Source organism: Saprolegnia diclina (genome assembly GCF_000281045.1).
Source record: "Saprolegnia diclina VS20 unplaced genomic scaffold supercont1.20, whole genome shotgun sequence".
NCBI lineage: Eukaryota > Oomycota > Saprolegniomycetes > Saprolegniales > Saprolegniaceae > Saprolegnia > Saprolegnia diclina.
The window spans coordinates 407,868-434,183 of record NW_008246087.1 but is presented as its reverse complement, the minus strand read 5'-3'; the positions used below and the strand labels follow the sequence as shown (position 1 = coordinate 434,183).

Sequence of the window (26,316 nt, the reverse complement as noted above, 5' to 3'; positions counted from 1 at the left end):
AAATGAAAATGAACAATTGACATGACATTGGACGTTATAGAACACACGTCACGAGCGCTTCTTAGAGGAGCTCGTGGTACTCGTTCGGGTCTTCAACGATACCGTCGACCTCGCACCGGAGGCGGAAGCACAGCCCGATCGCAACGCCCTAGTGTGTCCATTGCGTAAAGCAAGATGAGAATGCTTGGTCGTACCGTGAGCGCCATGTAGCCGAGCTCGAGGATGATGAGAAAGATGACGAGGCCCGTGGGCGAGTTGATGAGTTTGAGGTTGAGATGCGCTTCGACTTGGCTGCTCACGAGCTCGGCGACGAGCGTCGCAAATGCAATCGTGTGCAGCAGAATGCAGAGCATGAGCCCGAGATAAAACTACAGCCATCAGCATACGAGCGAGAGTAATAGGCCGACGTACGAGGTGAAAGGCCTTGCCCATGGGGCGGCTGTTGGGGTCGTAGATGGCATAGTAGCCAAGGACGACAAACGCGAGCGAGATGAGCGTGTCCCAGTACACCTTGTACCACGTAAAGGCAAACGACACAAGGTACACGAAGATCGAGACGACGAGGGCCTTCTGGAGTGGCTTGCGGCTCGGGTACTCGGCCAAGCCGCCTTGGTGCTGCGTCAGCGCGGCCTCCTTCTCCATCGTCGGGTCTTTTGAAAATGAAGATCCGCGATCTTTGCTGCCCTTTTACCGGAAACGACACCCGTTTCAGCGACCGCTCGCGAATCAACAATGCAAACCAGAGGTAGGCTGCATACGGAGCTCGACGCACAGCACCAGCGACGCTTGCTGCTCGCGCAGCGTGCCACGTATGGCGTGGTTGTCAACGGCGCAAATCAAAAATACACTATAGTAGCACAGACTAGCAATGCCTGACGGGCGGCCAAGAGAGGGTCACACCGAGTCGCACAGAGCAGGTCGATAGCCAGTCTCCAGTCGCCGTAGGATCACTGTGCCTGCTGAAGCTGCGATCAGCGGTCGACTGGGAAGATACAGGCGTCACTCGCGTGGACCAATGGCTCGCCGCGTATGCACGTGCCCGACCAGGTTGCAGTAGGCATCTCGGCCATCGCCGGGCGTACAGTGTACGCTCTCGAGAGCGACGCAGGTCATTAGGTCATCGACTCGCCGACCCTCTGACCGTCCAAAGCGCGAGCTTGATGCGGTCCATCGCCTCTGCTACATTGGACTGATGAGGAGCGAGGGATGGGCACTTGGGGACGTCGCGTCCACAGAGCACCCACGCGTGCAACCACGTGTTGCGATCGCATCTCGAATGCATCTCTGCGAGGATGGGCGCTTGAAGTTGGTCGCGTGGGACCGCAGCGTTCGAGCTACTCGCCGACGACGCCATGAGGTTACTGCCTCTACGGTAGCGTGCGGGCCTCGTCTCTTTACGAGAGACGCCCGTGGGGACTTCCTTCCGCGCGGCGCCCATGTTTCGTCCACGCGCGTGACTCGTCGTCGCGATCCAGCTTGTATGAGGGTCATTGCACATGGCAGGAATCCAACGACTTGCGCCACATGTCGCGTCGACGGCGTCCGTCGCTTCGTGGCGCCGCCGCCTCACGCCGCCGCGCGCAGTAGCCGCGCCGGTCCAGGCTGCGCCTGCAGGCTCATCGCGCGATCGGGCGCTGCGGGCCATCGTGGCCATCGTCGGTGCCGGGACCGTCGCCGGCCATCGCGACCTGGACACGGCGCTGGCCTCCGCCACTGCGCCGGATTTCGAGCGATTGAATTGCTCGAAAATTATTTTGAAATGGCGCGACCGTTGTATAGAAATCACAAGACAACGGAAATATAAAAGAAAAGAAAACGAACTTCAAGTGTGGGCGACTGAATATAATATTTCGACGGGCCAAAAATATTGCCCGACCTTGGTCCAGTCATCATCCGGCGATGGAGCAGCAGCAGCGGGCGGACGAGTTCACAGCGCATGGCGACGGCCTCTGGGACGTTGACATTGCGCAGCTCTTTAGCGCGCCCGCAGGCCATGCGCCGGCGCTGCCGGAATCCATGGCCTGGATGCACAGCAAGCAGCGCGGCGACGCGCCGCGCGCCTCCTTTGACGACGACATGGACGAGAGCAGCGCCGGCCTCTCGAACCAAGACATGAGCTACGAGCGCAAGAAGTCGCGCGCCAAGATCACGCGTGTCGAAGTCAATGCGGGCTTTGACGAGCTTCTCGCGGTACGTCCACGACGACGACCATGATGGCGAGACTGACACGGCTCTTCTATCTGTAGGCGTTGCGCCTGCCCAACAGCCGCAAGAACAGCCGCGCCAAGATCATCCAGCACGCCTGTGAGCGCATCCGCGCCTTGGAGGCCGAGAACGAGCGCCTAAAGCAGCAATTGAACGCTTCCCCTGCCCACCACCACCACGCAGCAGTCGCGACGACCAGCGCCCCGCCGACCTTGCACAGCAACGGCTCGACGATGCTCTGGATTCCTTGCTCGATCACGCCCCTCGTCTCGGCCGCCCACGCCGCGCCGCCGCGCCTCACGATGCATCTGCCAAGCACGCACAAGGCCGTCATGCACAAGAAGCCACGCAAGGCACCCAAGACGACGACATCGATGGCATCCTCCTCACCGTCGTGCAGCCTCTCGGTGCTCGTCGACACATGCCCGCATGTGCTCCGCTTCTTGGACGGCGTCATGCTCACACGGGTCGCGCAGACGTCCCACGAGTGGAAGCGACGCATCATGGACGGCAAGCAAGCGTACCTCTGGGAAGCGCTCATCATGCAGCGCTGGCGCATCCCAAAGGACGAGATTCTGCTCCTCACGCGGTCCTTCACCGCCATGTACCACAAGTGGAAGTACCTCGACCAGTCGATGCTGCTGCCGCGCGGCGCGTACACCAAGGACGAGTCGGTCGTCGCCATGGGCCGCGGCCAGGGCCTCGACCTCTGGGGCGTCCTCGCGCGCCGCTCCAACTCGCGCACGACCCGGTACTTTGTTTTCTTGCTCTTACTTCGATGGACAAGGTGTCTGACATGCGATATCTAGATCCGTGTGGCGGGACGGCACGCTCTCGGTGATGCAGATCGTCGAGCTCCGGCTCGTGGTGCAAAACATGTCGTCATGTCCGGTGTCGCCGACGCTCTTGTCGATCGGCGTCCATCCCTTCCAGGTGCTCGACGCCTCGTACGGCAGCCACTTTACGCCGCGCTGGATCGCCGTCAACGGCGCGCAGTGCTCGATTTCTGACGACTCGGTCGTGCTGCACCACATGGACTTTGGCGTCATTGCCGTGTACGTGTCGTGCCCGCACATTGAGTTTGAAGAAGTGTTTCTCTCGAGGTCCGTCATCTCGTAGCCGTACTTGCTCTCGATGGCTCATGGGCGTTCTGTGTAGCGCGCGCATGATCCAAGTGCACTGCGGCCGCGGCGACGCAAGCGTCTCGATCGAAGCCCAGTTCTTCAACCCGAACCGCGATATGCAGCGAACCAAGCACGTTCTATAGCCTATTGCCGCTGTACTAATCCTAATCGTCGTCACGTGTCCTTCCTTCCTACCTACATACGAGGCTCACGGCGAGGATTTCCTCGTGCCATCGACGGTGGAGCACCTTGTCCCAGTTTGCACTAAGATCTGGGTCCGGAGCGATGGTCCTTCTCGCAGCTTGTTCGGGCACGTTAGCACTGGTGGAAGCGACTAGTTTGGTGTCCGACTCGGTACGCAGAGTGTGTATTAGCCACCGACAACGGTGACGAGGTAGTCCTACGCGAGCGACCGATTACATCAGCCTTGCTACGCTGCCAGCGCTCGATTCGATTTGGCTGCGTGTTTCTATCCATTGATGATAATTGGGAATGTACAATATAAAAACACGCAACCAAACGCGCACCAAGCGCCGGTTTCGGGCACTTTGCCCTTTGCGATGCAGGCGGTTCGCGAGACGATTTACGGCTTCAAGGCCAAGTGGTTCGACCAGCATGCGCAGTAGGCACGCATGCTACGCTGCCACGTCATGGTCGTGATCTAGGATGCACCGCAACTTTAACGTGCGCTACTTCCACGACAGCCACCACGTCGAGATCCTCGACTGCAAGACCAACAAGCTCTTTCTGAAAAAAACCGAGTGCCCGGCAACGGTGGTCGCAAAGGACTTCTTCCTCGGCGGCAAAGTGGTGCTCTTTGGCCGCCACTTTGAGCTCACCGAGTACCTCGACAGCCACACGGCGAGCCAGCTTGCGAAACAGGCGCAGAAATCCATCGTGCTCCTTTCGCATCTCCCGGCGCTCGGCGCGCTCTTCACGCAGCTCCAGCACAACCAGCTCACGCTCTCGTTTGTCAAGATGTTCTTGCGCGACCGCATGCCCGTCGTGGCCATCGAGGTGGTTGGCGACTGCGCCATTGAGCGCCTGCCCAAAGTCGCCGCGACAGTCCAAAGCCGCTTCAACCACCCGCTTGAAGTCGCCGCGTCGACCTTGGAAGCGCAACAGTACGTAGATCAGCGCCACCCAATGTTGCTCAGTACGGTGTCGCGTAGGCTCCACGACCAATATGTCGAGAAGCCGTGGCCGTCGCCCGCAACGTTTACCAACTGCACGTGCTGCGTGATCCAGCCGCATGTACTCAAGGAAGGCCACGTCGGCTCCGTCATCGACGCGATCCTAGAGTGTGGACTGCACATCTCGGCCATGGAGCTCTTCCGCCTCGACCGCACGTCAGCGTCCGAGTTTTTTGAGGTCCGCTTCGAACCCACGCGCCCGGCGACTTTAATTTTTTGTAGCTCTACGATGGCGTCGTGCCCCACTTTAACGAAGCCATCGACCACTTGACGAGCGGTCCGTGTATCGCGCTCGAGCTGCAGGGCTCGGGTGAAGTCGTACGATGCTGACGTGATGACGTGGCAGCACCACACTCCATGTTTGTAGGTTCAGCGCTTCCGCGAGATTGCGGGGCCGTGGGACATTGACATGGCGCGCGAGCTCAAGCCGAGCACGATCCGAGCGCGGTTTGGCGTCGACCGCGTCCAGAACGCAGTGCATTGCACCGACTTGCCCGAGGACGGCGCGCTCGAGTCGCAGTACTTTTTCGACATTCTGGCCCGCAAATGACAACTTGTTGCGTCGTCTCGTAGCCAACTCACTCTAAACCACGTGGCTTTGATATAGTGTTCTGTCTCTTGTGCAATAGTCTATCGAAGCGACTGAATTAGCTTCTCGGGGGTGGTCCACTTGAGGCGGACGCCCTTGTCCCAGACCCCGCTGCGCTCGTGTGCGTTGGCGACGACCGTGCCGTCGCCGTGTCGCAGTCCTTCCTTCCATAGCCCATCATAGACCTAAGCACATATAATGCAAAAGCATCGGAGCAGTCTCGAACCACGGACCTCGTCGGCACCTATCGCTTTGCCGCGGCCGTGTCGCAGCCCGTGTACCCAGTGCCCGTCGTACGAGCTGCCGTCAATGGCGCGCACGAGCTTGCCGACACCGCACATGCGGCCGTCGCGCCACTGCCCGTCATAGCTGTCGCCGTTGGGCCAGACCATGCGGCCATGTCCCTCCTTTCTTCCGTTCTGAAACTCACCCGCGTACTTGGCGAGCTTCTTGCGCTCGAGGCCGTAGCCATGAGGGCTGCCTCGCTCGTACTCGCCTTCGTAGCTGTAGAGCGTCGTGTCGCCGACGCGCCACGTCTCCTTGCCCTTGCCGTGCCGCAAGCTGAGCTTCCACTCGCCCTCGTAGACGCGCTGGCCATGGTCGTACGTAAAGACGCCGGCGCCGTGCCGATAGCCCTGAACAAACTGCCCGACGTACGTGTCGTCGTTTGCAAAGACGAGCTTGCCTACACCGAGCGCGGTGAGCGAGGTGACGCGACGACACGCGAGGCACCCGAGCCCGTCCGCAGCCCGTTGGCGTCTTCCTTGCCGTCGTAGAGAGGTACTTGGTCCTACAAGGAACGCGGTGATGCGAGCGCGGAAGCGTCAAGGGGACCTGGGGCACGACCGATGCCATCATCGCCCAGAGGTCCCAAACAAAACCGTTGTCTGTAGGTTATCTTTATGCCGCAAGTTGATGGGCGACGTCTTGCGCATCGGGACGAGTGTGTTGGCGCGGCTGCCTGTACACTGGTCCAAGTTGGGTCGTGGTCGCTCGGATAGCGTTGCGAGGCCAAGGCCAAGGCCAAGGCCAAGGCCAAGGCCAAGGCCAAGGCCAAGGACTCTGCAATTGTAATCCTCTATTTGATTTCAACCACTTGGGCGGAATGCAGCGAGCTCGCCGTGTTCTACACACTCGAGGTCATGTAGCTTCGGATATGGCTGCTCGAGCCTCAACAGCGTGGGCTACCACGCTGCCACGTCATTCAACAAGTAAGGCGGCGCTAGTGGGATCTCCACTGCAGCGTCTTCGTCCCGCATGACCAAAATAGACACCAGAAAAGACAGCGGCAGACAGAAGATGGAGCTGCAAGCCGCGCTGCTCGTCGTTGTCGTCGTCCTCGCCGCGTACATGCCAGTGCTCTTGACGCTGTATGTTCGCCGGCGGCGGCAGGCGCATTTGCGTTGCCGGCAGCCGCTCGATATGGCATTCGCTGCCGCCTGTGTCATGGTCTATGCGGTCGCCGACCCGCTGCAGCAAGTGATGATGCTCTCGCACAATCTCTCGTGCTACTGGCACGTTGTCTGGGCAGCGTTCAACGTCCTTGGAAGGTACGCCTTTGCCTCTGTGTATCGCTCGAGGCCAAAACGTCATCGGCGTAGCGCGTGGTACTTGGTCGTCGCCGTGTCGCACGTCGTCCGCTACCGCGTCACCGAAGTCCTCGCGCAGCCGCTGGACCCAGAGCAGCCATACCCCAAGATGCGGCTCTATCGTTTTTTGCTGCAGCGAAGCGTTCAGCGCCGCGCCTGCGCTGCACTCGTGGCGCTCGCGCTGGTCGCGACGCTGAGTGCATCGGACACAGCTACCCTTCTCAGCCCGTCCATCAATGGCTGCTTGACACCGGTACGTCCTCTCTGCGCACCAAGCAGGCTGTCCCGAGTGCTTACATCTAGGCCATGGTCGTCTCGATCGGTCTCCAGTTTGGTATCGTCCTTAGCGTCGTGCTCTACGTTGTGTATGCGTTGCACAGTGTCGACGACCTCGCGGGTTTGCACCGCACGTATGCGCAGACGCTGCTGCACGTCGTGGGCGTGCTCTGGCTGCTCGGGTTTGTCACGTTTTCCGAGTCGCAGTTTCAATGGACGCTCCTGCGAACGTACAACATCAAGACGATGGTCACGACGCTTCTCGCGCACCTTTTGTTTTACTTCAACATTGTCCAGCCAATGGCATTGCTGCGTACGACGACGCGTTTCGCGTCGTGGGCTAACGTCACGTAGGTGCCACGCGGGTCCACGACGCAATAGGTAGTGGTGACACGACCGCGTCACGCTCGCTGCACGAGCTCGCGAGTTTTCGCAAGTACCTCGAGGAGCCGGCCGGGCTCGACGACTTTATTGCGTACTGCCGGCTCGCCTTGCGATTAGAAGACATTTTGGCGTACACGACGCTCTGGAACTTTATGACGCAGCTCACGACGCGTGACGCCGCAATCGCTGTCTATGACGAGTGCTTGGACCAAAGTGGACCGCTCGTGACACCGAGTGCGGCCAAGTGGCGCGACTACTACCGGTCGCAGCTCGCGAACCCGCATGGGCTTCAGAACCGCGCGCCCACGAGCGCGCGCGGACCTGACGTGTTGCCGTGGGACTTGTACTCGCCGTTCCTCAACGACCTCCTCGTCTCGATGTTCAACGACCTCGTGCCCGACTTTACGCGGCATTCGCTTGGGCTTTCGTGGCGCGAGTTTCGCTACGAACACTTGCACGCGTCGCAGCGCTGCATCTCGGGGGGCCCGTCGCTCGCGGCGATCGTCTCGATGCCCCTGGCACCGATTCCCATGTCGACGATCTCGTCCCGGTTTCATGATGACGAGACGTGAGTTTGCAGTTTTATATTTTTGGCGCCAAAATTGGAAACGACCATGGACGCGGCTGTCGCGGCCGTCGTCTTGACGCTGTACATGCCGCCGACACTTGCGCTCTGGTGGGCTCGTCGGTGCGCGCGGGTGCTGCAGCCACGCATGCGTCTTGTATTTCCCGCGCTCTGCGCCTGGCTCTGCAGCCTCGTGGGGCCCGCGACCGCGTGGACACCCGAGGTACCATGCAGTATCTCGCTCCTATGGTTTGGCCTCGGGATAGCCGGCAGGTACATGTCGTAGCTATGTCAAGAGGATGGTGCTCATGCGCTCATGGCTAGTACGGCGTACGTGACGGCTGCGATTGTGCTCGTGCTGCGCTACCGCGTCACCGAGATGCTATTCAACGCGATGAGTCTCCAGAGTGCCGTCTTGGATTCGCTGCGCTGGCTGCGCTTTGGGCTGCATCCGCCCGTCCATATCAGTGCGTGTCTTCTTACAACGCTGGTATCGCTGGGGTGCGTCATTGGGCTTCTCGACGCGCCGTCGTCAGCGGTCTTGGAAGCCACAACGTGCTTGTCACCGGTGCGGCCTCTGTCTTGTCTACTAGACCACTCTTATGTTCAATCGATTAGTCGACGCAGCTGTACATGGGTGTCGCGCTCGCGCTTCTCGGTGCCGTCGGCGCGTACGTATCAGTGATGCTCTACGCGGTCGACGATGTCTATGGCCTTCAGTGGGCCTACCAGCGCACGCTGCAAGTGTCGGTTGTCGTGCTGCTCGGTGTCGGTGGTGGTCGCTACGTCGAGTCGCATTTTCAAGGATCGATGCTCAACGACTATGGCGTCGGCACCCTCCTATGCGTGCTCTTGCCCCACACGCTCTTTCTCATCAACGTCGTTCCGCCCTTGTACCAGCTCGGTATGCGCCATCGTATCGTCGAGCCGAATGCAGTGGCACCGGACGACATTGCGCTCTTCCAGCGGTTCCTCCGACGACCTGATACCTACCTCGTGTTTCTTCAATACTGCCGGCTCGCGCTCCGCCTCGAGGAATTGCTCTCGTGGAAGGCGATCGAGCGTGGCACCAACAAACCATGGACGCTCCGCAGCGGCTGGAAACTCTACACAAGGTGCATGGACCCCTCGGCGCCGCTCTTGACCCACGCAGGTCGACGCTGGCGGCCGTACTACATGGCCAAGCTCAAGACCTCGCGCTTGCGCATCCAGCCCGACGACGCGCCATTGCCGCGCGGGTTCTTTGAGCCGTTGATGACCGACCTCGTCTTGGACTTGTACCTTGACGTGCTGCCTTGGTTTGAACGGCATTCGCTGGGGCTTGCGTGGCACGAGTTTCGATTTTACAACGTCCACACGACCCAGCGCACTCAGTCGGGCGCTCGCGTCTCGGGCTCGCGACGCAGCTCGTTTGTGATCTCGTCGCCGCTCGAGCCTATTCCCGTCTCGCGCAACGAAGACGACGTCGCGACATGAGCCTGTTTCGACGCACAACGTCTCAACGTCCCTTGTGGTGCCACGTCATTGCGTCCAAAATTAGACAGGCGGCAACGACGACGCAGATAAGAAACCGCCGCGTCGGAAGGATGGAGCCCGCGCCGCTCATCGCGTCGGTTGTGCTCAGTAGCTACATGCCGGCGGTCCTTGGACTCTATCTCTGGCACCGCAAGCACCGCTGGATCCGAAGTCGGCGGCCCGTTGCGATCGCAAGCATCGGTGCTGGCGCCTACCTCGGTGCGACGAGTCCACCGCTACTGCGCCTACTGGACCCGCGCGGTGCTTTGTGGTGTCACGCGCTTGTCGTTTGGATCGCACTGACCACGCTTGCATGGTACGCGCCCTCGTCTACCTGTTGATGCATCGACTATGAACTATTAGCACATGGTTTCTACTCGTTGCTTCAAGCCTCGTGGTTCGGTTCAAGCTCGCGGAAGCCCTCTTGCAGCACCGTGATCCGACGCGGTCAATCGTGTCGATCAAGTGGTGTCGTCGCTTCCTCATGCCGACGCTGCAGAGTTATTTGTGCCTAGTGGCAACCGCCTTGGCCCTTTTTAGCGTTGGCAGCGTCATGTCGCCAGAAGCATCCTGTTGGACGCCAGTGCGTTGTTCCTCTATCATGAGCATGTCTTGATGAAGCGAATAGGGCGCGGTGTATGCCACCGTGCTCGTCATGTCGGCGCTTGTCGTTGCCAGTCTCTATGTCGCACGGCACTTGCAGGCCGTCGACGACCTCGACGAACTTCACAAAGTGTACCGGCGCACCATCTATAGCGTCGTCGCTGCGTGCAGTGTCTTTGGTCTCGTGAGCCTTTGCGCGGCCAAGCTTCAGTGGTACATGCTCTCGTCCTACGGCCTCGACATCATCCTCGCTCAAGTCGCACCGCACACGTTCTATGGTTTCCACGTAGTGCCATCCGTCCACCGGATTGGTGCGTCGATATTTTTCGATTCGATTTTTATGACGTGGCAGCCTCTCATGCGCGCACCTAGTGCGCACCGGCAAAACGGTCGACGATGCCATGGAGGCGGGGGCCGTACATGGTGCGCGCGACATTGCAGCCGAGCTCTACCGCTTCCATACTTTTTTACAAACGTCCGAAGGCGCCCGGGCCTTTCTTGACTATTGCCGGCTCGCCTTGCACCTCGATGCGATCTTGTCGTGGGAGATGGCGCGGCGCTTTCCCGTCAGAGTACTGACGCGGAAGCGCGCGTGGAAGATCTTTGCGACTTGCATCGACGTGTCGGCGCCGCTGCAGACGCGCGCGAGTGCCAAGTGGCGCCACTATTACATCGGGCGCCTCCAACGACCGCGTGCGAGAAACGCAGTCGTCGACACGCTGCCCGACGCGTTTTTCGAACCGCTTGTGCTCGAGCTTGTCACCGACATGTTCCTCGACCTCCTCCCGGCCTTTGAGCGCCATCCGCTCGGCGCTGCGTGGCGAGAATTCCTCTACGAGACGCTCCACAGCTCGCAACGGCCGCTGACCGACCCGCTTGCCTCGTTGCGGCATTCGCTCGTGTCGCCGACTGCGCTTTCGTCGCGGTCCGACTCGGTCGTCGCTACGTGCAACGAATAGCAATACCAGGCGTCTCCAATAAAGATTCGAGTTGCTATGGACGACTTTGCAATTTTGAGTTGCAGTGTCGGAATGACAACGAAAACAGTACCGTACCTCGCAGCGCCCGACAGCGAGCGAGTCGGGTGTTAGTGCAACTAGAACTCCGAGTGACTTAAGGGGTCCAGTGCAACGACTTGCTAAAAGACGCAAGAAGGCGATGATCGATCGACCATTAACGACGAACCAAGATCGTACAAAGGCGTCGCAAGTGTCGGTCGCACTAGCACTGTATGTAGTCTATCGTTAACGCTGGTACTGCTTGGCGACTTCTTCGAGGACGTCGCGGCACGGAATCACGGCCTTGAGCTTGATGCACATGAGGAAGGCGCCCGCGAGCTTGCGGTGGAGTGAGTACACTTCCTGTGGCGGCGGCGTCAAGCGACCTATGTCGGTATGAATCCAGCGCACAGTATCAAGTGGGCTACCCTTCATAAACATGTCGGTGTGCTGCGCGAGGCGCTGCGTCAGATGGCTGTTGTAAAAGTCGTACGGCTCGTGGGACGCAAATGGCTCGCCGACCACCATACCGGCTTGCTCGTGGGCCTTGAGCATGTCCTTGGACTCGTCGCCTACGCAATAAATCTCGAAAAACCATGAAAAATCGATCGAAAATCCAACCCGTGAGGAACCCGAGCTTGAACGACGCGTCCATCATCTTCTTCGGGTCCATGCTCGCCGCGCCCCACACAATGTCAAAGTATGTATCCACAAAGCTCTTTTCGTACGAACGCGCGGCGCCAAAGTCGATGAGCCCAATCTTGTGCTGCGTCGCGTCGTACATGAAGTTGCTCCAGTTCGGGTCCGTCTGCATAAAACGCCACACAAACAGCTCGTGCATTGTGAGCTGCAGCAGCTTGCGCGCCACGTCGTTGCGCACCTAATAGATCGATTGATACATTGATAATTTGAAACAAAACCCACCTCCTGAGACAGCGTCGTGATCTTGTCGAGCGGGACACCCGCGATCCACGACGTGGTGAGCACGCGGCTCGTAGAGACGTCGTCATACACATCGGGGACGATAAAGCCGTCGCGGAGGATGCTGTCGTGAATGAGCGCCTTGAACTTGCGCTGGTTCGCAGCTTCGTTCTCGTAGTCGCACTCGACCGTGAGCTCGTCCTGGCCGACACTAGATGCGAAGGCTAAGGTGGTGGCCATAGGTACACGCTTGGATACCGAATGATCTCGTCGATGTAGAGGCCCTTGGGGAAAATGTTCATGTACGTCACGAGGCGCTTGAGGTTGAGGAGATCGCTGGCAATGCTGTCGGCGACGCCCGGGTACTGGATCTTGACCGCGACGCGCTCGCCCGAGAGCAGCACGGCCTGGTGCACCTGCCCGATGGACGCGGCGGCCACCGGGTTCTCGTCAAACGACTCAAATTTGGCGCGCCAATCGTCGCCCCACGCCTTGGTGAGCTGCGCGTGGAGCTGCGCCTTGGGCATAATGTGCGCGCTACAGTCCGAGAGCTTGAGAGGGATGGCGAACGTCTCAGTCTCTCGTACCCTTGACGGACGCGGTCGAGCGCGTGCGCGAGCTGCGGCGGAATCGTGCTTTCGTCTTGGATGCTGAGCATCTGGCCGAGCTTGAGCGCCGCCTAGAATTGTGATTGTGCTTGGTGAGTTGAAGTCGAGGCGCAGACGAGAGGACGTACACCGCGCATGGTGCAGAGCGCGTCGGCGAGGCGCTCGGCGTTCGCATCGGAAATGAGCGCGTTCTTGAGCTGCTTCTCGCCGGACGGGTTTTGGATCACGGCCGTGGCTGTCCCGACAGCGAGGCGCGCCGCCAGTGCACCAAAGCCGACAATGCGAGCGAGCGGCGTCGACGGCACGTGCTTCTCGGTCCACTCGCGCGGCTGCAGAGGCGGCATGTCGACGGGCGCAAACGGCGCCTTGGGCTCGAACGAAGGCACGGTGGGCTTGACAAACGTGGGCGCCGTGGCCTCGACCGTCGCCTTCAACGTCGTGGCTGCGTTCACCACGGGCGGCGTCATGGTGGCAGCTTCGACTACAGGCGATGTAATCGGAGCCGCAGGCGCGACAGCCACAGGCATTGTCATGGTGGGCGCCGGCTTGAACTCGGACGGTGGCGGTACGAGCGAGTCGGCCGGTGGCGGCGTCGCATGGTGCTGGTGCTGCGAGCCCACTTGGGCCGCGACCTGGGGCACGAGCGTTGCCAGGTCAGCGACGTGCTGAAGCACCTTCTTGGACTGCTCTTCGAGCGGCTTGGCGTTCTTGACGACCTGCTCGGCGACGAGGCCGACGCCACGGAGGACGCGGATCCAGTCTTGCTGAGGCATCTCGATGAGTGGAAGTCGATTGCGTTCATCCGGATAAAATAGGTCGAAACGGCCACGTCCGGAAAAAGATTCGACCTTCGATTGACGCCTTTTCATCGAGTATAGTCGATGGCACCGACTGACTACACGCCAACCAAGTGCATATCGTTGCTTCTACTACGGTCGGGATCGCTACAACACGTACCATCACTAAGTTCTTGAAGATGAACATCAGCTGCAAAGGTCCTGGCCGCTTCGTCGTCGGCGTCATGGCAAGGGTTCATGCAGTGGGCTTGCATGGACAAGGTACGTAGCAGCAAGCTCCTGCGCACGTCGCCACACGCCTCGCTCCTGTCGTTACCAGCAAGCCGGTGTAGACAAGCCAGCAAAATTACATACTAGTACACGGTTAGATTAGCTTTGGAAGAAAGGCCGGGGTCTTAATAATACGGCACAGGGCGCGTCGTGGTCATGGGCACGACAATGTCGTCGTCGCTATCGAGCGAAGACGAGGCCTGGATCAATGCCCCGCCGGCCGTCGTTGGCTGGAACTGGTACGGGATCGTGACGCAGCGGCCCGACCGGAGGGCGACGGTGGCTGCGACGATCTTCTCGCCGTTGGTCGCTGTGAGGTTGATGTGCACGTCGCTCCAATTGCGGGGCATGGGCGCCTTGAAGAAGTATGATCCATTCGCAGACAGGCGGCCCTTGAAGCCGTCGATGGTCATGTTGGCAACGCCGGACACGGTGTTTGTGGGCTGGATAAAGATCGTGTAGAGACTCGTGTTGCGCGGCTTGGTGCACAGCGACAGCGTCGCCTCGACGGGACAGTCGACAAAGCCCCACTGGAGCGGACGGCGGCCCGTGGGTGTGCCAAAGAGCGCTTGGAACATGGGACGGGACACGTCGATGTCTCCCGCCGCGCAGTCGGCGCAGCGGTCGGTCACCTGCGCCGTGATTGGCAGTGGCGACGGGCAGTTGGAGCACTGCGCCTGGACGCACCGGCCGCAGTTGGCCCCGCGCGCCCACTGCTGCGCGCTCAGCGAGACTTGGTACCGCGCTGCGTTGCGCAGCGTCTTCATGAGCTGGCACGTGCCCGTGGTAGCGTTGCTGCCGTCGTCGGAGCTGAGCGTCGTCGCGTGGCCGTCGTTGGCGGCGCGGAGGACCGGCACCAGCGCGAGGGTAGACAGAAGGAGCGAGGTCAGCATCGGAGCAAAGCAAAAGCGAAATGAGCTTTGGGACGGGGGCGGCCGGCAGCGCCTTTTCCTCGAACGTAAAATCATTGCACAAAGCCGCATAAAAGCTCATAAATCCCACTAAATGCACAATAGTATTCCTCTACAAGGGCGACGACAGGAAGGGAAATACTACAGCACGTGGCCGGGTGTTGGTGGCTGCAGCTCGGCGCCCGTCTCCATTGCGTGCACTGCAGCGTCGCTGTAGTCGAGGACTTGGTAGTCCCAGTTGATAAAGGTATAGAGGCGATAGACATACCACGCCCCGAGGACGAGGCAGAGCGCGCCCATGAGCATCGATGCGTACGTCGACTCGGGCAAGAGGGCCGTGCATACAAACATCTGAAAGTCGTACACGCCGTGGAGCACCACCGCCGGCAAGATGCAGCGGATCGTGGCGACCAGCGCCTGGCACGTTGATGCTGGCTCCAACGGCGCTTGGGCCTTGCGCAGCTCGGCAGCGACGACCCGCATGCCCGTGAGGCTCGTACAGAGCACGTGCAAGGGCGTGGCGAGGAGCCCGCGGAGAAGCGCGGTCTGCAGCTGCGGCTCGAACGTCGCTTGCGTGAAGGCATAGCCCATGTTTTCGAAGGTGGCAAAGCCGCAGCCAGCAGCGGCAAAGCAAAGGACGGTGTAGAACGGGTCGACAATGTGGGGCGACGTCAAAGGCGTGCAAAAGCCCGACGCAATGCAGCAGCGGCCTTTCACGAGCCAATATTTGAGATACTCTTCGACCAGGCCCGCGACAACAAACGCCAGGCAAAAGACAAAGACGAAGAAGCCCAGCGTGTGGCCAATGTGCAGGTGCGAGAGGATCTCGGTCGACGTGGCATTCGGGTGCGCCGAGCCGTACCGCTCGTACTGCGCAAAGACGTCGGCCGAGTCGATGCAGAGGAAGAAGAGCGCTGCTGTGAGGACCGACTCGACGACCATGGCGAGCAGGACGCCGGGGCAGAGACCGCCGCAGAAGACGCGGAAGAGCATGTCCCAGTTGACCTTGGACGTTGCCCGCGCTTTTGCCGAGAGGTACATCCAGCCAAAGAGCGCGGCGGGCGGCATGTAGAGCACAGCGAGCACGAGGAGCGCTGAGAGTGACGTCGCCGCCTACATGCAGCGCATGAGCACCAGATTCAGTGGCGCCGACAAGGCGTACGAGGTACAGCGGCGCGGCGACGAGGCCCACGACGAGGACGACGCGGGACACGGGCGAGAGCGCGGCCATGCTTGGTACTATGCTTGCGCCAGTCGTGTGTTGACTGCACTGTGTTACGTCCGATGAAGACCTGCATTCTGTCGCGCATACACTCTTGAAATCACGACGGGCCAATCCGGTGCGAGCATGTCTTGGTCGCACAAGTCGACTGCGAGGCGACTTCGACTAACTAATGTTGTCCAGTGCACACCTTGGCTGGGTGCCGCCGATGAGGCACCAGATGTAGTCGTTGTTGAGGATATGCTGCATCTCGTGCCTGCCTTGAAACCACGTGCTTCGTTGCGTCCGCACTGCAACACGATCAACGGCGCGCAGCCGCGCTTTGGTGTCGGAGCACTGGCGACTTGCTCGGCTTCTACTAGTTTAAGAGTGTCTTTGACCGGGCAGAATGTGGCAAGGATGACGTTCAGTGGCGGCCCCGCCGCCAGCCTGTCCCTGCAGCGATCGGTTGCTTCTGGCCTGATGCCAAGGCCAAGGACCTTCGACCGACGAACTTTAGAAGATTTGGTGTTTCAAAGTTGGGATTGATTCATTTTCAAACATGCACGACTTCAACGGGACGTGGAAGTGCACCGAGGTGCGCAACATGGACGAGTTCCTCGAGGCGCTCGACGTCGCTTGGCTCAAGCGCAAGGCCGGCTCCATCATGGGCTTTGGCGTCAACCGCCTTGTGCAGACTGTGACGCAGTCGGGCGACAAGATTGCAATCACCAACGTCGGCGGCATCAAGGACTTTGCCAACGAGATTCGGGTTCGACTCGATTTGCCGTCCGTTTCGCTCATACAAGAGGACATGACTAGGTCGGGCATGGGCCGCAGACGATGGAGAGCATGGACGGCCCCGTGACGGGCACGCCGACGTGGGCCGACGACGGCAGCCTCGTGCTCGAGACCGAAATGAAGGGCAAGGCCGTGACGCTCCTTCGTCGCCGCGTGAGCCCCACGACGACGGAGCTCGAGACGATCCACAATGGCGTCTCGGCCATTCGCGTCTTTACGCTGCAAGAGGACAACAACAGCGGCCACTAAGATCGCATGATGCACTATACACTGCGTTCTCGATTTGTGGTTTCTTGTGGTCTCAAAGCACTGCACCATCAAGGTACGAGCTACGAGGGCTCCGAGAGGACTGTCGAGCAGCACGTTGCTGACGACGCAAGCGAGCCCGTGCTGTTGACGTTGGCAACGGCATGGACGAAAGCGTCAAGGTACTATACCTTGCCCTGCAATAAGAACACTGCTGGACGCTTTGCGTTCATCTTCCGAGCATAACTTGGTCGGGATGACGGTGCTGCGCTAGCCCTGCAAGTGTGAGGGGCTATTTGAAGAGGCAAGCACATGAGTGCGCCCACTTTGATGGGCGACAGCTGGGTAGAGCATCTTGGAGGCCGTCATTGCCACGCAGAGCATCGGCAGCGAGGGCCGAGTGGTAGGACCTCACTGGCCTCCTTCGTGCAGTTGAACCGAATTCTCGGTTCGGTCTGCCTCCTTTACGAACTGCAGTGTTGCCTCCGGTGACTCTGCTCGGCGTCTCTATGGCTTCTGAGCGCGTCCAGCCAGCGCCCGGTCTGGCTTCGGTGGCTGTACGTGGAGGAGGGCGGCAGCCATGCAGAGCGTCGATGTGCTGGGCGTCGGCGCAGTTGCAGGACGTTGCTACGTGTACGATATTTATTCGAGGTGGTTATAAGATAGGACGAGTCGTGGGTGGTTCCTAGCGATTGCGCGCTGCACTACGGCTTGGGCGCCGCGCCGCGCCCACGACCCTTGCCCTTCTTGGCCTTCTTGTCGTTCGGCTTCTTGAGCGCCTGGATCTTCTTGAAGAGCGGCGACTTTTGCAGCATGTCGGGCAGGATGAAGAGCTTGACCTGGCTGCCACGGATGTAGACCTGCTCGAGGCGGCTGAGCTGGCCGTCGCGGCCCGTCAGCGTCACGTCCTTGAGCTGGCAGTTCATGCTGTCTTCGGCCTCCATGAGGTGGCCCTTGTAGATCTCGCCGTTCTTGAGCTCGAGCGTGATCGTATGGCCTTCGCCTTCATGGAGCAGGCTCAGCGGGACGCCCAAGGACTTGGACATGATGACGGGTTTGTGTGGTCTTAGCTTCGACGGCCAATACCTCTGAAAACGCATACCAGCAACACCACTGGTTCATCCGGATGAACCTCTCACCGGTTCAATGCGTTTAACCAACGCGTTCAATGCAGGCGCTGTCGCCGCCACGTTCGTCATAGGCTCCACAGCTCCTTCTATGGATCATTGGGCTCTCTCTGCTCCTCGGCTGTGGTTGCGGTAGCGCTGTTCCTGGCGGCCACCGAGTTTAACGTGCTCGGACCCGAGTTCGAATTTTGCCTTGTATGCACGTTTGTATGTTGGTTCTGTATTTGCAGACATGCGTTTTATGTTTAAACGCAGGTACAATTGTCTCCGGATCACAAGATCGCGGTAAACTAGGAGCAAGCCACTTCAACAAGGCGACAGGAAGGGAAGCAGCAGCAGGGACGATGCCGGATAGTACATGCAAGAGTCATCTTATCAACTTAAGTGGTAGTACGGCGTCGTCCAACGACGTTGCCGTCAGGCTTCTAAGCTTGGCGCACGCGGCTTCCTAGTTGGTCTTGGGGGCGTTGGCCGCGAGTTCTTGCTCGTTGGGCGCCTTGCCAAACACCTCGTTGAGCTGCTGCGTCACGCGGATGAACGTCGTGCGCTACAAACGAGCATGTGAGATGCAATACCATTGGACGTGAACTGACCTTGCTGAGCTCCTTCAACTGGCTCGCACCGACGTACGTGCATGTCGAGCGGACGCCGCCAAGAATGTCCTTGATCGTGCCGTCGACGGGGCCGCGGTACGGCACCGTCACGGCCTTGCCTTCGCTCGACCGGTACTCGGCCACGCCGCCCGCGTGCTTCTTCATCGCGACGGACGAGCTCATGCCGTAGAAGCGCTTGAACATTTGGCCGCCGAGCTCGAGCACGTCGCCACCGCTCTCGTCGTGGCCCGCGAGCATGCCACCGAGCATGACAAAGTCAGCGCCGGCGCCGAACGCCTTGGAGACGTCGCCGGGGCACGTGCAGCCGCCGTCCGAAATGACATGGCCGCGCAGGCCGTGGGCGGCGTCCGCACACTCGAGGACAGCCGAGAGCTGCGGGTAGCCGACACCCGTCTGCTTGCGCGTCGTGCAGACCGAGCCCGGACCGATACCGATCTTGATGATGTCGGCGCCACTGAGAAGGAGCTCCTCGACCATTTCACCCGTCACGACGTTGCCGGCGATGATGGTGTGCGTCGGGTGCGCCTCACGAACGCGGCGAACCGCTTCGACAAACATCTCCGAGTAGCCTACCGATACATGGTTCATATACGATGCGACGGAAGACGGTGAGAACATACCGTTGGCGACATCGAGGCAGACGAACGAGATCGCGTCGAGCTTGGCAAGGACGCTCGAGACACGCTCCAAGTCGGCCGCGCTCGTGCCAGCGCTGACGGCCACGAACGGAAGCACGTCAGGGTGCGCCGCGCCAAAGGCCTCCCACTACAGCACCATCGTCACGTAAGCGTCCGGAAGTCGTGTTGCAGTGTTGCCCGCAAGATGATGCTACATACCTCGTCGACCGAGTAGTGCTTGTGGATGCACGTGATGCACTTGTGCTGCGCAAGCGCGATGGCCATCTCGAACGTGCCGACCGTGTCCATGTTGGCAGCGATCACGGGCTAGGAACACAACATGAGTCGATCGGGCGACGGCAAGCGGCGGATCATCGTACCACGCCAGACCACGTGCGACCCGAGTTGCGGAAGGTGTACGTGCGGGAAACGTCGACCTGGGAGCGGCTCTTGAGCGTGCTGCGCTTGGGGCGGATCAGCACGTCCTTGAAGTCCAGCTTCACGTCAGTCTCGAGGCGGGGCATGGCTGCAGCGCGGCAAAATGGCAAATGAGCTCTTCGGAAAAATCTTTTCGAACCGAAGCATCCGGTTAGAATGAGTCATAAAACCGGATGCGACGCCATACCACGTGGCGCCGCGGTAGGCCACGGCGATCGGGTTCAACTTGGATAAAGCTGAAGTTGGTCATATAGAGATCTTTATAGAGTCATCTTTAGCCACCAATCTGGCGTCGCTCCATTCGTGCGGGCGACCGATCGCAGACGTCCAACTGATGTGCCACCACGACGCGTAGCATAGTCAGATCAAGAGTTCGACTGCATCGAGTGGTCGCGGGGACGGTATAAATGCATGCATCATCATTTGGAGAAGACAGTAGCCGAGCAATCCGATTGGCACAGCAAAGAATGTGACACCGAGGATGCCCAACGTCGGCTCGTGGAGCGCCAGCGCCAGGACCAAGCAAAACACAGCCAGTGAGAAGCTGCAAACGAAGAGCATCGCGAGGCTGGTCCAGTGGCTGCAAACGCATTGGCGCCGAGTAGGGGGTGGTACTTGCAAATCCGAGACCGCGAGGGGGGCGTAGCCATGTGAGTTGGCCGCGGCTTGCCCATGGTGCTTGTAGCAGTACGAATTGGGCGGATGCGAGAGCTGCGCACGGTCGACGACGCACGTTCTCGTACAGCGGGCGCCGTCGCGCAGGATTCCGCTGCAGCGCACCAGAGTGTCTTCGGCGCGCACTGGCAAGTGGTCGTAGTCGACGGCTTCTTCATCGACGTCGGCGAGCCATGGCGGCCGTGCGGTACGTTCGAGGAGCGTGTCGCTGCCTGCATCGCCCATGTGCGATCTTTCGTAGCCTTTCGATATGCATTTCAAGAGGACCTCTAAAACTGGATGCTGCCACCTGGCCGTTTGCTTCAAAAACACCCAATTTTGCGAGGGATCGGGAGAGCCTTGCGAGCAGGCGGCGTCGTACCGAGCCCCGTGTTGCGTTTACCACCACGAGCAATCACATGACCGGTAGAGAAAATACGATCGAAGGACTTAATGGCAAGAGATCGAGCTGGCGGCGCTACGATATAGACTTGGAGCACTTAGGGTTTGGGTGAAGGCAGCCGCGAAGGTCTAACACTATACACCTTAATGTACAGTATTTTATTACCTATACTATTATGCACAACAGATGTATGTTGTACACTATAAACGGCGGGTACGGCCTAGAAGTAGTGTTAACAACGCTATTTCGAAGGGAAATTATACACTATATTCGGAGAATCGGCTACCCCAGATTGCGATTCCAGCCATGTCCGCCCGCAAGTTTGACGACCTCGCCGAGCAGCTCGACAAGGCTAACTCGTACTGCCTCAACGAAGACCCGAGCTATGGCTTCGCCAACCTCTTCATCGGCGATGGCACGCTCCTCCTCAAGAGCGAGGCTGATGGTACGTCGCGCATGCGCACTGCATCGCGGCCTCATGGTAGCTCGTCCTGCGTGTGCAGAGCAGCTCATTATCCACTTGGAATTCAAGGAAGCCGTCAAGATCCACTCGATTGCGCTCAAGGCGCCGACGGACGGTAGGCGCCCATGTCGAACTCGCGCTGAACCCAAAGTAGACTCGGCGCCGCGTGTGCTCAAGCTGTTTGTGAACCGCAACAACCTGGTACTGCCTGTCGCTGCATGAGCGTATGCGCTCAACGTGCATGTATATAGGGCTTTTCGGACGTTGCGGACATTGAGCCTGTGCAGCAGATCGAGCTCAACGACGAGCAGCTCGCATCGGGGTCGCCGATCGAGCTCCGCTTTGTCAAGTTCCAGCGCGTCTCGGCCTTGACGGTACGCGCCTCTACTATACAAACACGTCCATCATGACTCTGGTGCCTAGCTCTTTATCGAAGAGAACAATGGCGGCGACATCTCGGCTATCTCGAGCCTCCGCCTCTTTGGTACACCGGCAGCAGCGTTGAGTGCTTGGTCCTATCGTCCCTACTTTACTAGGCGAATCAATTGCTGGTACCAACATGAACGACCTCAAGAGCGCTGGCCACGAACACTAGACAGCTCGAGTCGTGCACGCCAGTAGTAGTAACGGCGCCCTCAAGTCGTATCTCAATCGGCATTCCATTGTTTCGCTCCTTTGTGGCTTTGGCCGAGAGCGTCTAGAGGGTTGGGTGCGCCATCAGTATGTACGATCTGTGCCAACGCTTCTTAGCGATGAGAGATGAGAGGCTGGCAAAGACGTCGAGAAGCAGCTACTCCTGACACTTGCTGCTACTTCGCGCTGGTGGAAGTGACCGCTGCCACGCCGTTGGAATTCACTGCATGCATCTCTCGCCACCAGAGATCTGCGCATCTCTAAGCTTGGTGCTTGACGCCTCTACGAACCGTCTCGCCGCTTTGACTCTCGGGGTTGTCGGCTTCTTGGGGGTCACCGCTTGGTTTGGACCAAGGTATGGACTCGACTCGACTAACTTGACTAGTACGGAATAGCTGTAAATGTATTGATAAGACCACATGTCTCTAGGTCGCAATTACCAATGGCAATCTTATTGTTTGGAGGAGAGTACTCGTACAAGCCGAAGGGATACCGTGTCTCTTGCACTGTGCCGAGGGCAGCCTGTTTATCACACTATTTTAATACGTTTTTTTACCGTACACCATTTTAACCCGCCGGTTGCTGAAGCAGCAATGGCGACGCGGGCTGGCATCTGGGGCCATGACGCCGATACGAGCAGCGACAGCGACGACGGCGTCGCCTTCCGGACGCTTGCGCTCGAGGACGACGAAGACGATGACGAGGAGTATGCGCCGTCAGAAGCCTCGGACGCTGGCGTGGACGACGTCGATGACGACGACGACGACGACGACGAGGTGGACGAGGCCATGATCGACGAGACGCTCTGGGCCGACGAAGCCGACCGCGTCAAGTGGGAGAGGTGGTTCGAGCGTGAAAATGCCAAGTGGAAGCGCCAGCACGGCTTGCGCATTGACTCGGAGGCGCAGCCATTGGCGCGTGCGCGCTTGGACGCGGAGCTGCGCCGGGGCCGATGGCGCCGGCTCTGCTTCTTCCTTGGTTTCGTCATTTGCGCTGTCCAAGGATGGCTCGTCTATCAAGTGCACTCGGAGGACGTGACGCTCGCCGAAGCATGGACGCGCCTCGAGGCCCTTGGGGCGAAAGTATTGCCGTCGCTCTACTCGGCGCTGCATGAGGCGACAACGGTGGACGAGTACAGCGTTGACCGAGCTGTTCCGAGCGACGACGGCAGCAACATCAAGACCCAAGACGACGCAGACGCGGAAGACGCGCCCGTGACCTCGAACCTGGACGAGCCCGAAACGACGCCCGACGCCTCCGAGGCGGTGCCACCGACGCCCGACGCCACAACGGCCGAGGACGTGCCATCGGCAGCGGTTGAGATTCAAGATGTTGCGGCTAGTACGCCTGAGGTCGACAATGCCATGGCGCAGGTGTCCACCGACGACGAGACGACGGTCAGTGAGCCTGTGGTCGAAGTCGCTGTCACGATCGACGGCGATGCTGCCCTTTCTACCACCGCCGCCGCCGACTCGCTCTCTGCTGACGGCAATGAGCTGCTGGATGAGGAGCCGACACCCGATACGCGTGCTGCTCTGGATGGCACGAACGACGACCGAGCTCTCGAGACACCACACGAGCTCGAGCCGGCAACTGTACAGGGTGCAGTCGACGAGCTCGATGCCGCAGACATAAGAGCCGCCGTTGCACCAACCGAAACCACGGCGGTCGACGATGTCAAACCCACAGCAGATGAGGATCCCGAGTCCACGACAGAGGTCGACGATGCCTCGAGTCAGCACGATGACGAGGCAGTAGCAGCCGAGATGATGGAGCCGACGGCCGTCGACCCGGCGCCTATTGAAGGCGCACTGACGGCCTGTACGGCATCGCTCCAAGCGATGGTGCGCGCCAACTATACAGACGCGACCAAGTCGATGGCCGAAGCAGCATGTGACGCGGCGCGCGTGGCGTCGTTGCCGTGGCCGGAGCTCCACCAACGAGCGTGGACCCGGCAAGGCGATCGAAAAAACTTGGTGCGCGATTTCGCAGGGGCGCAAGACGACTATATACGTGCGCTGTCGGTGTTTCCATCGACCCCATCGAGTTCGCTGTCGCTCAAGCTCACGTCGACGCGCTGGCTCGTCCTGTACATCGAACGGCGCGTCGACATGCTGCAGACCGAGTGCGACGCGTACCTGGAGGCGCCTCATCACGTGTCGGAGCTACAACACATTGCTCGCAGCTGGCTCCAAGTGCTTGCCTCCGATGCGAGCGAGGTTCAACACGAGGAAGCGACGAACGAGCACCTCAAGGACGTGCTCGTCGAAACCCGAAAACTCATCTTGCTGTGAGCCCGTGCCATCGTCGCACCGTTTACATAGCCCTACGCGATCAATAGAGCTGTATACTGCGTACTACACATGGTAGTCTTGGCGTGTCCTGCACTAGAAGATGGGGTCGGAGTCCCGCGACACCTAGCCCTTAACCGAGCTGAGCTATTTTGAGTGGTTTTTGGTGGTCACGAGCGCGCCGTATTCTTGGCGCCTTTGTAGACAGCCGGCCGTTCAGTTCGTCGCGTGTCGTGGGAGCATGAAGGTCGGTGTGACATCGGCCGCTGTGGGCCCGACCGCGCTGACGCTGCAATACCACGCGACCAAGTTTGACATTTGGGCGCTGGGCATCACGATGGTGCTGGGCGGACAGCTCTTCTCGTGGAACACGGGGCTCCTCGCGGGCATTCTGAGCAATGCAGTAGCTATCCTCGTGCTCGGAGTCGGGTACGTCTGCCTCGTCTTGTCCATGGCCGAAATGACGTCGACGCTCGCTTTTTCCGGTGGCGCGTACGGCCTCACGCGCTGTTCGATTGGCTTTTACGCTGGGTGGGTCATTGGCTGCTGCGAAGCGCTCGAGTACATGGCGTACACGGCGAGTGCGGTCCTCACGCTAAGCGACATGTTGTACATTGCATTTCCGACGCTCCATCCCGACATGGCGCCCTTGTTGTGGCTCTCGACCTACGGCGTTTGCAACGTGCTCTTAGCGAGCAGCGATCGGGTGTTTTGGCTCGTGAACCGCTTCCTAGCGCTTCTCTCGCTCGGGTTGGTACTCGTCTACCTCGGCGGCGCCTACTCGCTCAGTGAGTTTTCCCGCCGCGTCTCGAGCGACGACAACCGGCTCATCGTGGGTGGCGGACTCGAGTTCCTTCGCCGCCTTCCGTCCGCTGCGTGGTTCTTTGTCGGCATTGAAGCGCTCAGCACCGTCTGCAACGTGGTGCCGGCGCCCAAGGAGGTCATTCCTATAGGGCAAGTGGCGTGCGTGCTCACGCTCTTCGCACTCGCGGTGCTCGTGTTTGTTGCCGCCATCGGCGTCGCGCCCGATGTGATCAGCATGACGACCGACGTCGCTGTGCTCTCCCGCGGTATGCTTTGAGATCCTTGCGAAGAACACCAAGTTCTATGGGAATGCTACGTAGGCTACGAGCGCATGCTGCACGTGTCGGCGGCCGACGCCATGATGCTCTCGATCCCAGCGACATTTGCGACCATCTTTGGCTTTGTCCTTGCCTACTCCAACATCCTCGCGGCGATGGCGAGCTCGTGCCTCTTGCCTTCTGTGCTCACGAGGCAGTTTGGGCCGAGCCACACCCACCCGATCGCAACGCTGCTCGGGTCGCTTCTCGGGTTTGGCATGTGTTTTCTCGTCCGCGCGTTTGAGACGCTGCGCGACGAGCTCTTCAACATTGGCATGGTGTTTGCGTTCACAGCGTACGCAGCCCAGTGCGTCGGGTACATGTACCTCAAGCAGCGCTTCGCCCACCTCCCGCGCACGTTTCGCAGTCCCTTGGGTGTGCACGGCGCCCTTCTCTCGCTGAGCATTTGGCTCGTCAACATCGTGTCGGTCCTCGGCTTTCAAGACAACGTCGCGTACAAGCTCCAAGTGCTCGCGGGCGTGCTCCTGCTGCAGAGTATCTACTACCATCTGTACGCCAAGCACAAGCAGCAAATGTCGGACGACGAGCGCAAGGTACTCTTCTTTGCCCACGTCGCCAACGGTACGTTGGATAGCCTGATGCAACTCGACGCTACGATGTTAGCCAACGATGCCAAGAGAAAGATGCACCGCAAAAGCCGCAGCCGGGTGTCGTCGACGATCGAACGCGCGGCTGGCGTCCTACGACGCATAATCGAGCGGCCCCACGCACGCAGTAAAGTAAGCGTCATCGGACCCGCTGCACGACATAGTATCAGCGCCATACCCTGCAAAAAGGGACGCCAGTAGCTTTTTGCCAGGAATGTAGTTTACACTATCTCGAATCGAGGATCGCGTCCTCTTGCTTCAGTAAGCTTCAAGACGCGCGCTCTCCCTGTACTGTTCAGGACGTTCAACTACTCGCCAACAGTCTGGCAGCGCAGATCTTTTTGTACCAGATCTGGACAAAAGATCTGGACTGACAAAAGCACAACTCTGAATCGCAGCGCTTTCATTGGTTTCCGTCAAATTTTAGGGGTCGGGTTCCGAGCTATAAATATCATCACTGTGCAGCAGCGCATTCAAGTGTTACCATGGTCGCGGTCGCGGGCCGTCGCGTGAGCAACAGCCACATTGACGACGAGCGTGGCCGGTACGGA

The 26,316-nt window shown here is 59.7% G+C and overlaps 17 protein-coding genes across 17 annotated transcripts; 9 read left to right on the top strand and 8 right to left on the bottom strand.

Moving 5' to 3' along the window:
- Nucleotides 1–61: 61 nt before the first annotated feature.
- SDRG_07142 (hypothetical protein) lies at nucleotides 62–642 on the bottom strand (the record flags this gene model as incomplete). The annotated part of the gene is made up of 3 exons (XM_008612960.1): nucleotides 62–148; nucleotides 195–368; nucleotides 412–642. The coding sequence occupies 3 exons, from the start codon at nucleotides 640–642 to the stop codon at nucleotides 62–64; spliced, it is 492 nt and encodes a 163-aa protein (XP_008611182.1).
- A 1,215-nt stretch (nucleotides 643–1,857) lies between these two features.
- SDRG_07141 (hypothetical protein) lies at nucleotides 1,858–3,561 on the top strand. Its single transcript, XM_008612959.1, has 4 exons — nucleotides 1,858–2,190; nucleotides 2,247–2,956; nucleotides 3,015–3,308; nucleotides 3,364–3,561. Exons 1-4 carry the CDS (start codon nucleotides 1,900–1,902, stop codon nucleotides 3,470–3,472), a joined length of 1,404 nt encoding a protein of 467 aa, XP_008611181.1. The 5' UTR covers nucleotides 1,858–1,899; the 3' UTR covers nucleotides 3,473–3,561.
- Nucleotides 3,562–3,825: 264 nt separating this feature from the next.
- SDRG_07140 (hypothetical protein) lies at nucleotides 3,826–5,150 on the top strand. The gene is made up of 5 exons (XM_008612958.1): nucleotides 3,826–3,951; nucleotides 3,995–4,453; nucleotides 4,502–4,700; nucleotides 4,745–4,840; nucleotides 4,890–5,150. Exons 1-5 carry the CDS (start codon nucleotides 3,890–3,892, stop codon nucleotides 5,070–5,072), a joined length of 999 nt encoding a protein of 332 aa, XP_008611180.1. The 5' UTR covers nucleotides 3,826–3,889; the 3' UTR covers nucleotides 5,073–5,150.
- On the bottom strand, nucleotides 5,063–6,105 carry SDRG_07139 (hypothetical protein). The gene is made up of 4 exons (XM_008612957.1): nucleotides 5,946–6,105; nucleotides 5,844–5,901; nucleotides 5,345–5,796; nucleotides 5,063–5,296 (listed from the first exon to the last, which is right to left on the bottom strand). Exons 1-4 carry the CDS (start codon nucleotides 5,967–5,969, stop codon nucleotides 5,153–5,155), a joined length of 678 nt encoding a protein of 225 aa, XP_008611179.1. The 5' UTR covers nucleotides 5,970–6,105; the 3' UTR covers nucleotides 5,063–5,152.
- A 305-nt stretch (nucleotides 6,106–6,410) lies between these two features.
- SDRG_07138 (hypothetical protein) lies at nucleotides 6,411–7,932 on the top strand (the record flags this gene model as incomplete). The annotated part of the gene is made up of 4 exons (XM_008612956.1): nucleotides 6,411–6,661; nucleotides 6,713–6,953; nucleotides 7,004–7,289; nucleotides 7,331–7,932. The coding sequence occupies 4 exons, from the start codon at nucleotides 6,411–6,413 to the stop codon at nucleotides 7,930–7,932; spliced, it is 1,380 nt and encodes a 459-aa protein (XP_008611178.1).
- Nucleotides 7,933–7,974: 42 nt separating this feature from the next.
- SDRG_07137 (hypothetical protein) lies at nucleotides 7,975–9,401 on the top strand (the record flags this gene model as incomplete). Its single annotated transcript, XM_008612955.1, has 3 exons — nucleotides 7,975–8,198; nucleotides 8,250–8,493; nucleotides 8,544–9,401. 3 exons carry the CDS (start codon nucleotides 7,975–7,977, stop codon nucleotides 9,399–9,401), a joined length of 1,326 nt encoding a protein of 441 aa, XP_008611177.1.
- A 110-nt stretch (nucleotides 9,402–9,511) lies between these two features.
- Nucleotides 9,512–11,002, top strand: SDRG_07136 (hypothetical protein; the record flags this gene model as incomplete). Its single annotated transcript, XM_008612954.1, has 4 exons — nucleotides 9,512–9,756; nucleotides 9,804–10,023; nucleotides 10,069–10,354; nucleotides 10,416–11,002. 4 exons carry the CDS (start codon nucleotides 9,512–9,514, stop codon nucleotides 11,000–11,002), a joined length of 1,338 nt encoding a protein of 445 aa, XP_008611176.1.
- A 126-nt stretch (nucleotides 11,003–11,128) lies between these two features.
- Nucleotides 11,129–13,354, bottom strand: SDRG_07135 (aarF domain-containing kinase). Its single transcript, XM_008612953.1, has 7 exons — nucleotides 12,699–13,354; nucleotides 12,550–12,641; nucleotides 12,221–12,499; nucleotides 11,966–12,173; nucleotides 11,663–11,921; nucleotides 11,470–11,613; nucleotides 11,129–11,427 (listed from the first exon to the last, which is right to left on the bottom strand). Exons 1-7 carry the CDS (start codon nucleotides 13,341–13,343, stop codon nucleotides 11,288–11,290), a joined length of 1,767 nt encoding a protein of 588 aa, XP_008611175.1. The 5' UTR covers nucleotides 13,344–13,354; the 3' UTR covers nucleotides 11,129–11,287.
- A 408-nt stretch (nucleotides 13,355–13,762) lies between these two features.
- On the bottom strand, nucleotides 13,763–14,530 carry SDRG_07134 (hypothetical protein; the record flags this gene model as incomplete). The annotated part of the gene is made up of 1 exon (XM_008612952.1): nucleotides 13,763–14,530. One exon carries the CDS (start codon nucleotides 14,528–14,530, stop codon nucleotides 13,763–13,765), a length of 768 nt encoding a protein of 255 aa, XP_008611174.1.
- Nucleotides 14,531–14,689: 159 nt separating this feature from the next.
- SDRG_07133 (hypothetical protein) lies at nucleotides 14,690–15,779 on the bottom strand (the record flags this gene model as incomplete). The annotated part of the gene is made up of 2 exons (XM_008612951.1): nucleotides 14,690–15,661; nucleotides 15,711–15,779. 2 exons carry the CDS (start codon nucleotides 15,777–15,779, stop codon nucleotides 14,690–14,692), a joined length of 1,041 nt encoding a protein of 346 aa, XP_008611173.1.
- A 496-nt stretch (nucleotides 15,780–16,275) lies between these two features.
- SDRG_07132 (hypothetical protein) lies at nucleotides 16,276–16,832 on the top strand. Its single transcript, XM_008612950.1, has 2 exons — nucleotides 16,276–16,521; nucleotides 16,572–16,832. Exons 1-2 carry the CDS (start codon nucleotides 16,312–16,314, stop codon nucleotides 16,797–16,799), a joined length of 438 nt encoding a protein of 145 aa, XP_008611172.1. The 5' UTR covers nucleotides 16,276–16,311; the 3' UTR covers nucleotides 16,800–16,832.
- A 578-nt stretch (nucleotides 16,833–17,410) lies between these two features.
- On the bottom strand, nucleotides 17,411–17,892 carry SDRG_07131 (small nuclear ribonucleoprotein D3). Its single transcript, XM_008612949.1, has one exon. The coding sequence runs from the start codon at nucleotides 17,840–17,842 to the stop codon at nucleotides 17,501–17,503; it is 342 nt and encodes a 113-aa protein (XP_008611171.1). The 5' UTR covers nucleotides 17,843–17,892; the 3' UTR covers nucleotides 17,411–17,500.
- Nucleotides 17,893–18,272: 380 nt separating this feature from the next.
- SDRG_07130 (GMP reductase) lies at nucleotides 18,273–19,701 on the bottom strand. Its single transcript, XM_008612948.1, has 5 exons — nucleotides 19,535–19,701; nucleotides 19,374–19,481; nucleotides 19,158–19,302; nucleotides 18,517–19,106; nucleotides 18,273–18,470 (listed from the first exon to the last, which is right to left on the bottom strand). Exons 1-5 carry the CDS (start codon nucleotides 19,676–19,678, stop codon nucleotides 18,372–18,374), a joined length of 1,086 nt encoding a protein of 361 aa, XP_008611170.1. The 5' UTR covers nucleotides 19,679–19,701; the 3' UTR covers nucleotides 18,273–18,371.
- Nucleotides 19,702–19,834: 133 nt separating this feature from the next.
- Nucleotides 19,835–20,515, bottom strand: SDRG_07129 (hypothetical protein). Its single transcript, XM_008612947.1, has one exon. The coding sequence runs from the start codon at nucleotides 20,490–20,492 to the stop codon at nucleotides 19,953–19,955; it is 540 nt and encodes a 179-aa protein (XP_008611169.1). The 5' UTR covers nucleotides 20,493–20,515; the 3' UTR covers nucleotides 19,835–19,952.
- Nucleotides 20,516–20,921: 406 nt separating this feature from the next.
- Nucleotides 20,922–21,786, top strand: SDRG_07128 (hypothetical protein). The gene is made up of 6 exons (XM_008612946.1): nucleotides 20,922–21,094; nucleotides 21,153–21,227; nucleotides 21,267–21,313; nucleotides 21,364–21,486; nucleotides 21,536–21,596; nucleotides 21,649–21,786. The coding sequence occupies exons 1-6, from the start codon at nucleotides 20,956–20,958 to the stop codon at nucleotides 21,705–21,707; spliced, it is 504 nt and encodes a 167-aa protein (XP_008611168.1). The 5' UTR covers nucleotides 20,922–20,955; the 3' UTR covers nucleotides 21,708–21,786.
- A 524-nt stretch (nucleotides 21,787–22,310) lies between these two features.
- On the top strand, nucleotides 22,311–24,109 carry SDRG_07127 (hypothetical protein). The gene has a single exon (XM_008612945.1). The coding sequence runs from the start codon at nucleotides 22,339–22,341 to the stop codon at nucleotides 24,037–24,039; it is 1,701 nt and encodes a 566-aa protein (XP_008611167.1). The 5' UTR covers nucleotides 22,311–22,338; the 3' UTR covers nucleotides 24,040–24,109.
- A 102-nt stretch (nucleotides 24,110–24,211) lies between these two features.
- SDRG_07126 (hypothetical protein) lies at nucleotides 24,212–26,051 on the top strand. The gene is made up of 3 exons (XM_008612944.1): nucleotides 24,212–25,106; nucleotides 25,161–25,739; nucleotides 25,782–26,051. Exons 1-3 carry the CDS (start codon nucleotides 24,278–24,280, stop codon nucleotides 25,964–25,966), a joined length of 1,593 nt encoding a protein of 530 aa, XP_008611166.1. The 5' UTR covers nucleotides 24,212–24,277; the 3' UTR covers nucleotides 25,967–26,051.
- The last annotated feature ends 265 nt before the right edge of the window (nucleotides 26,052–26,316 follow it).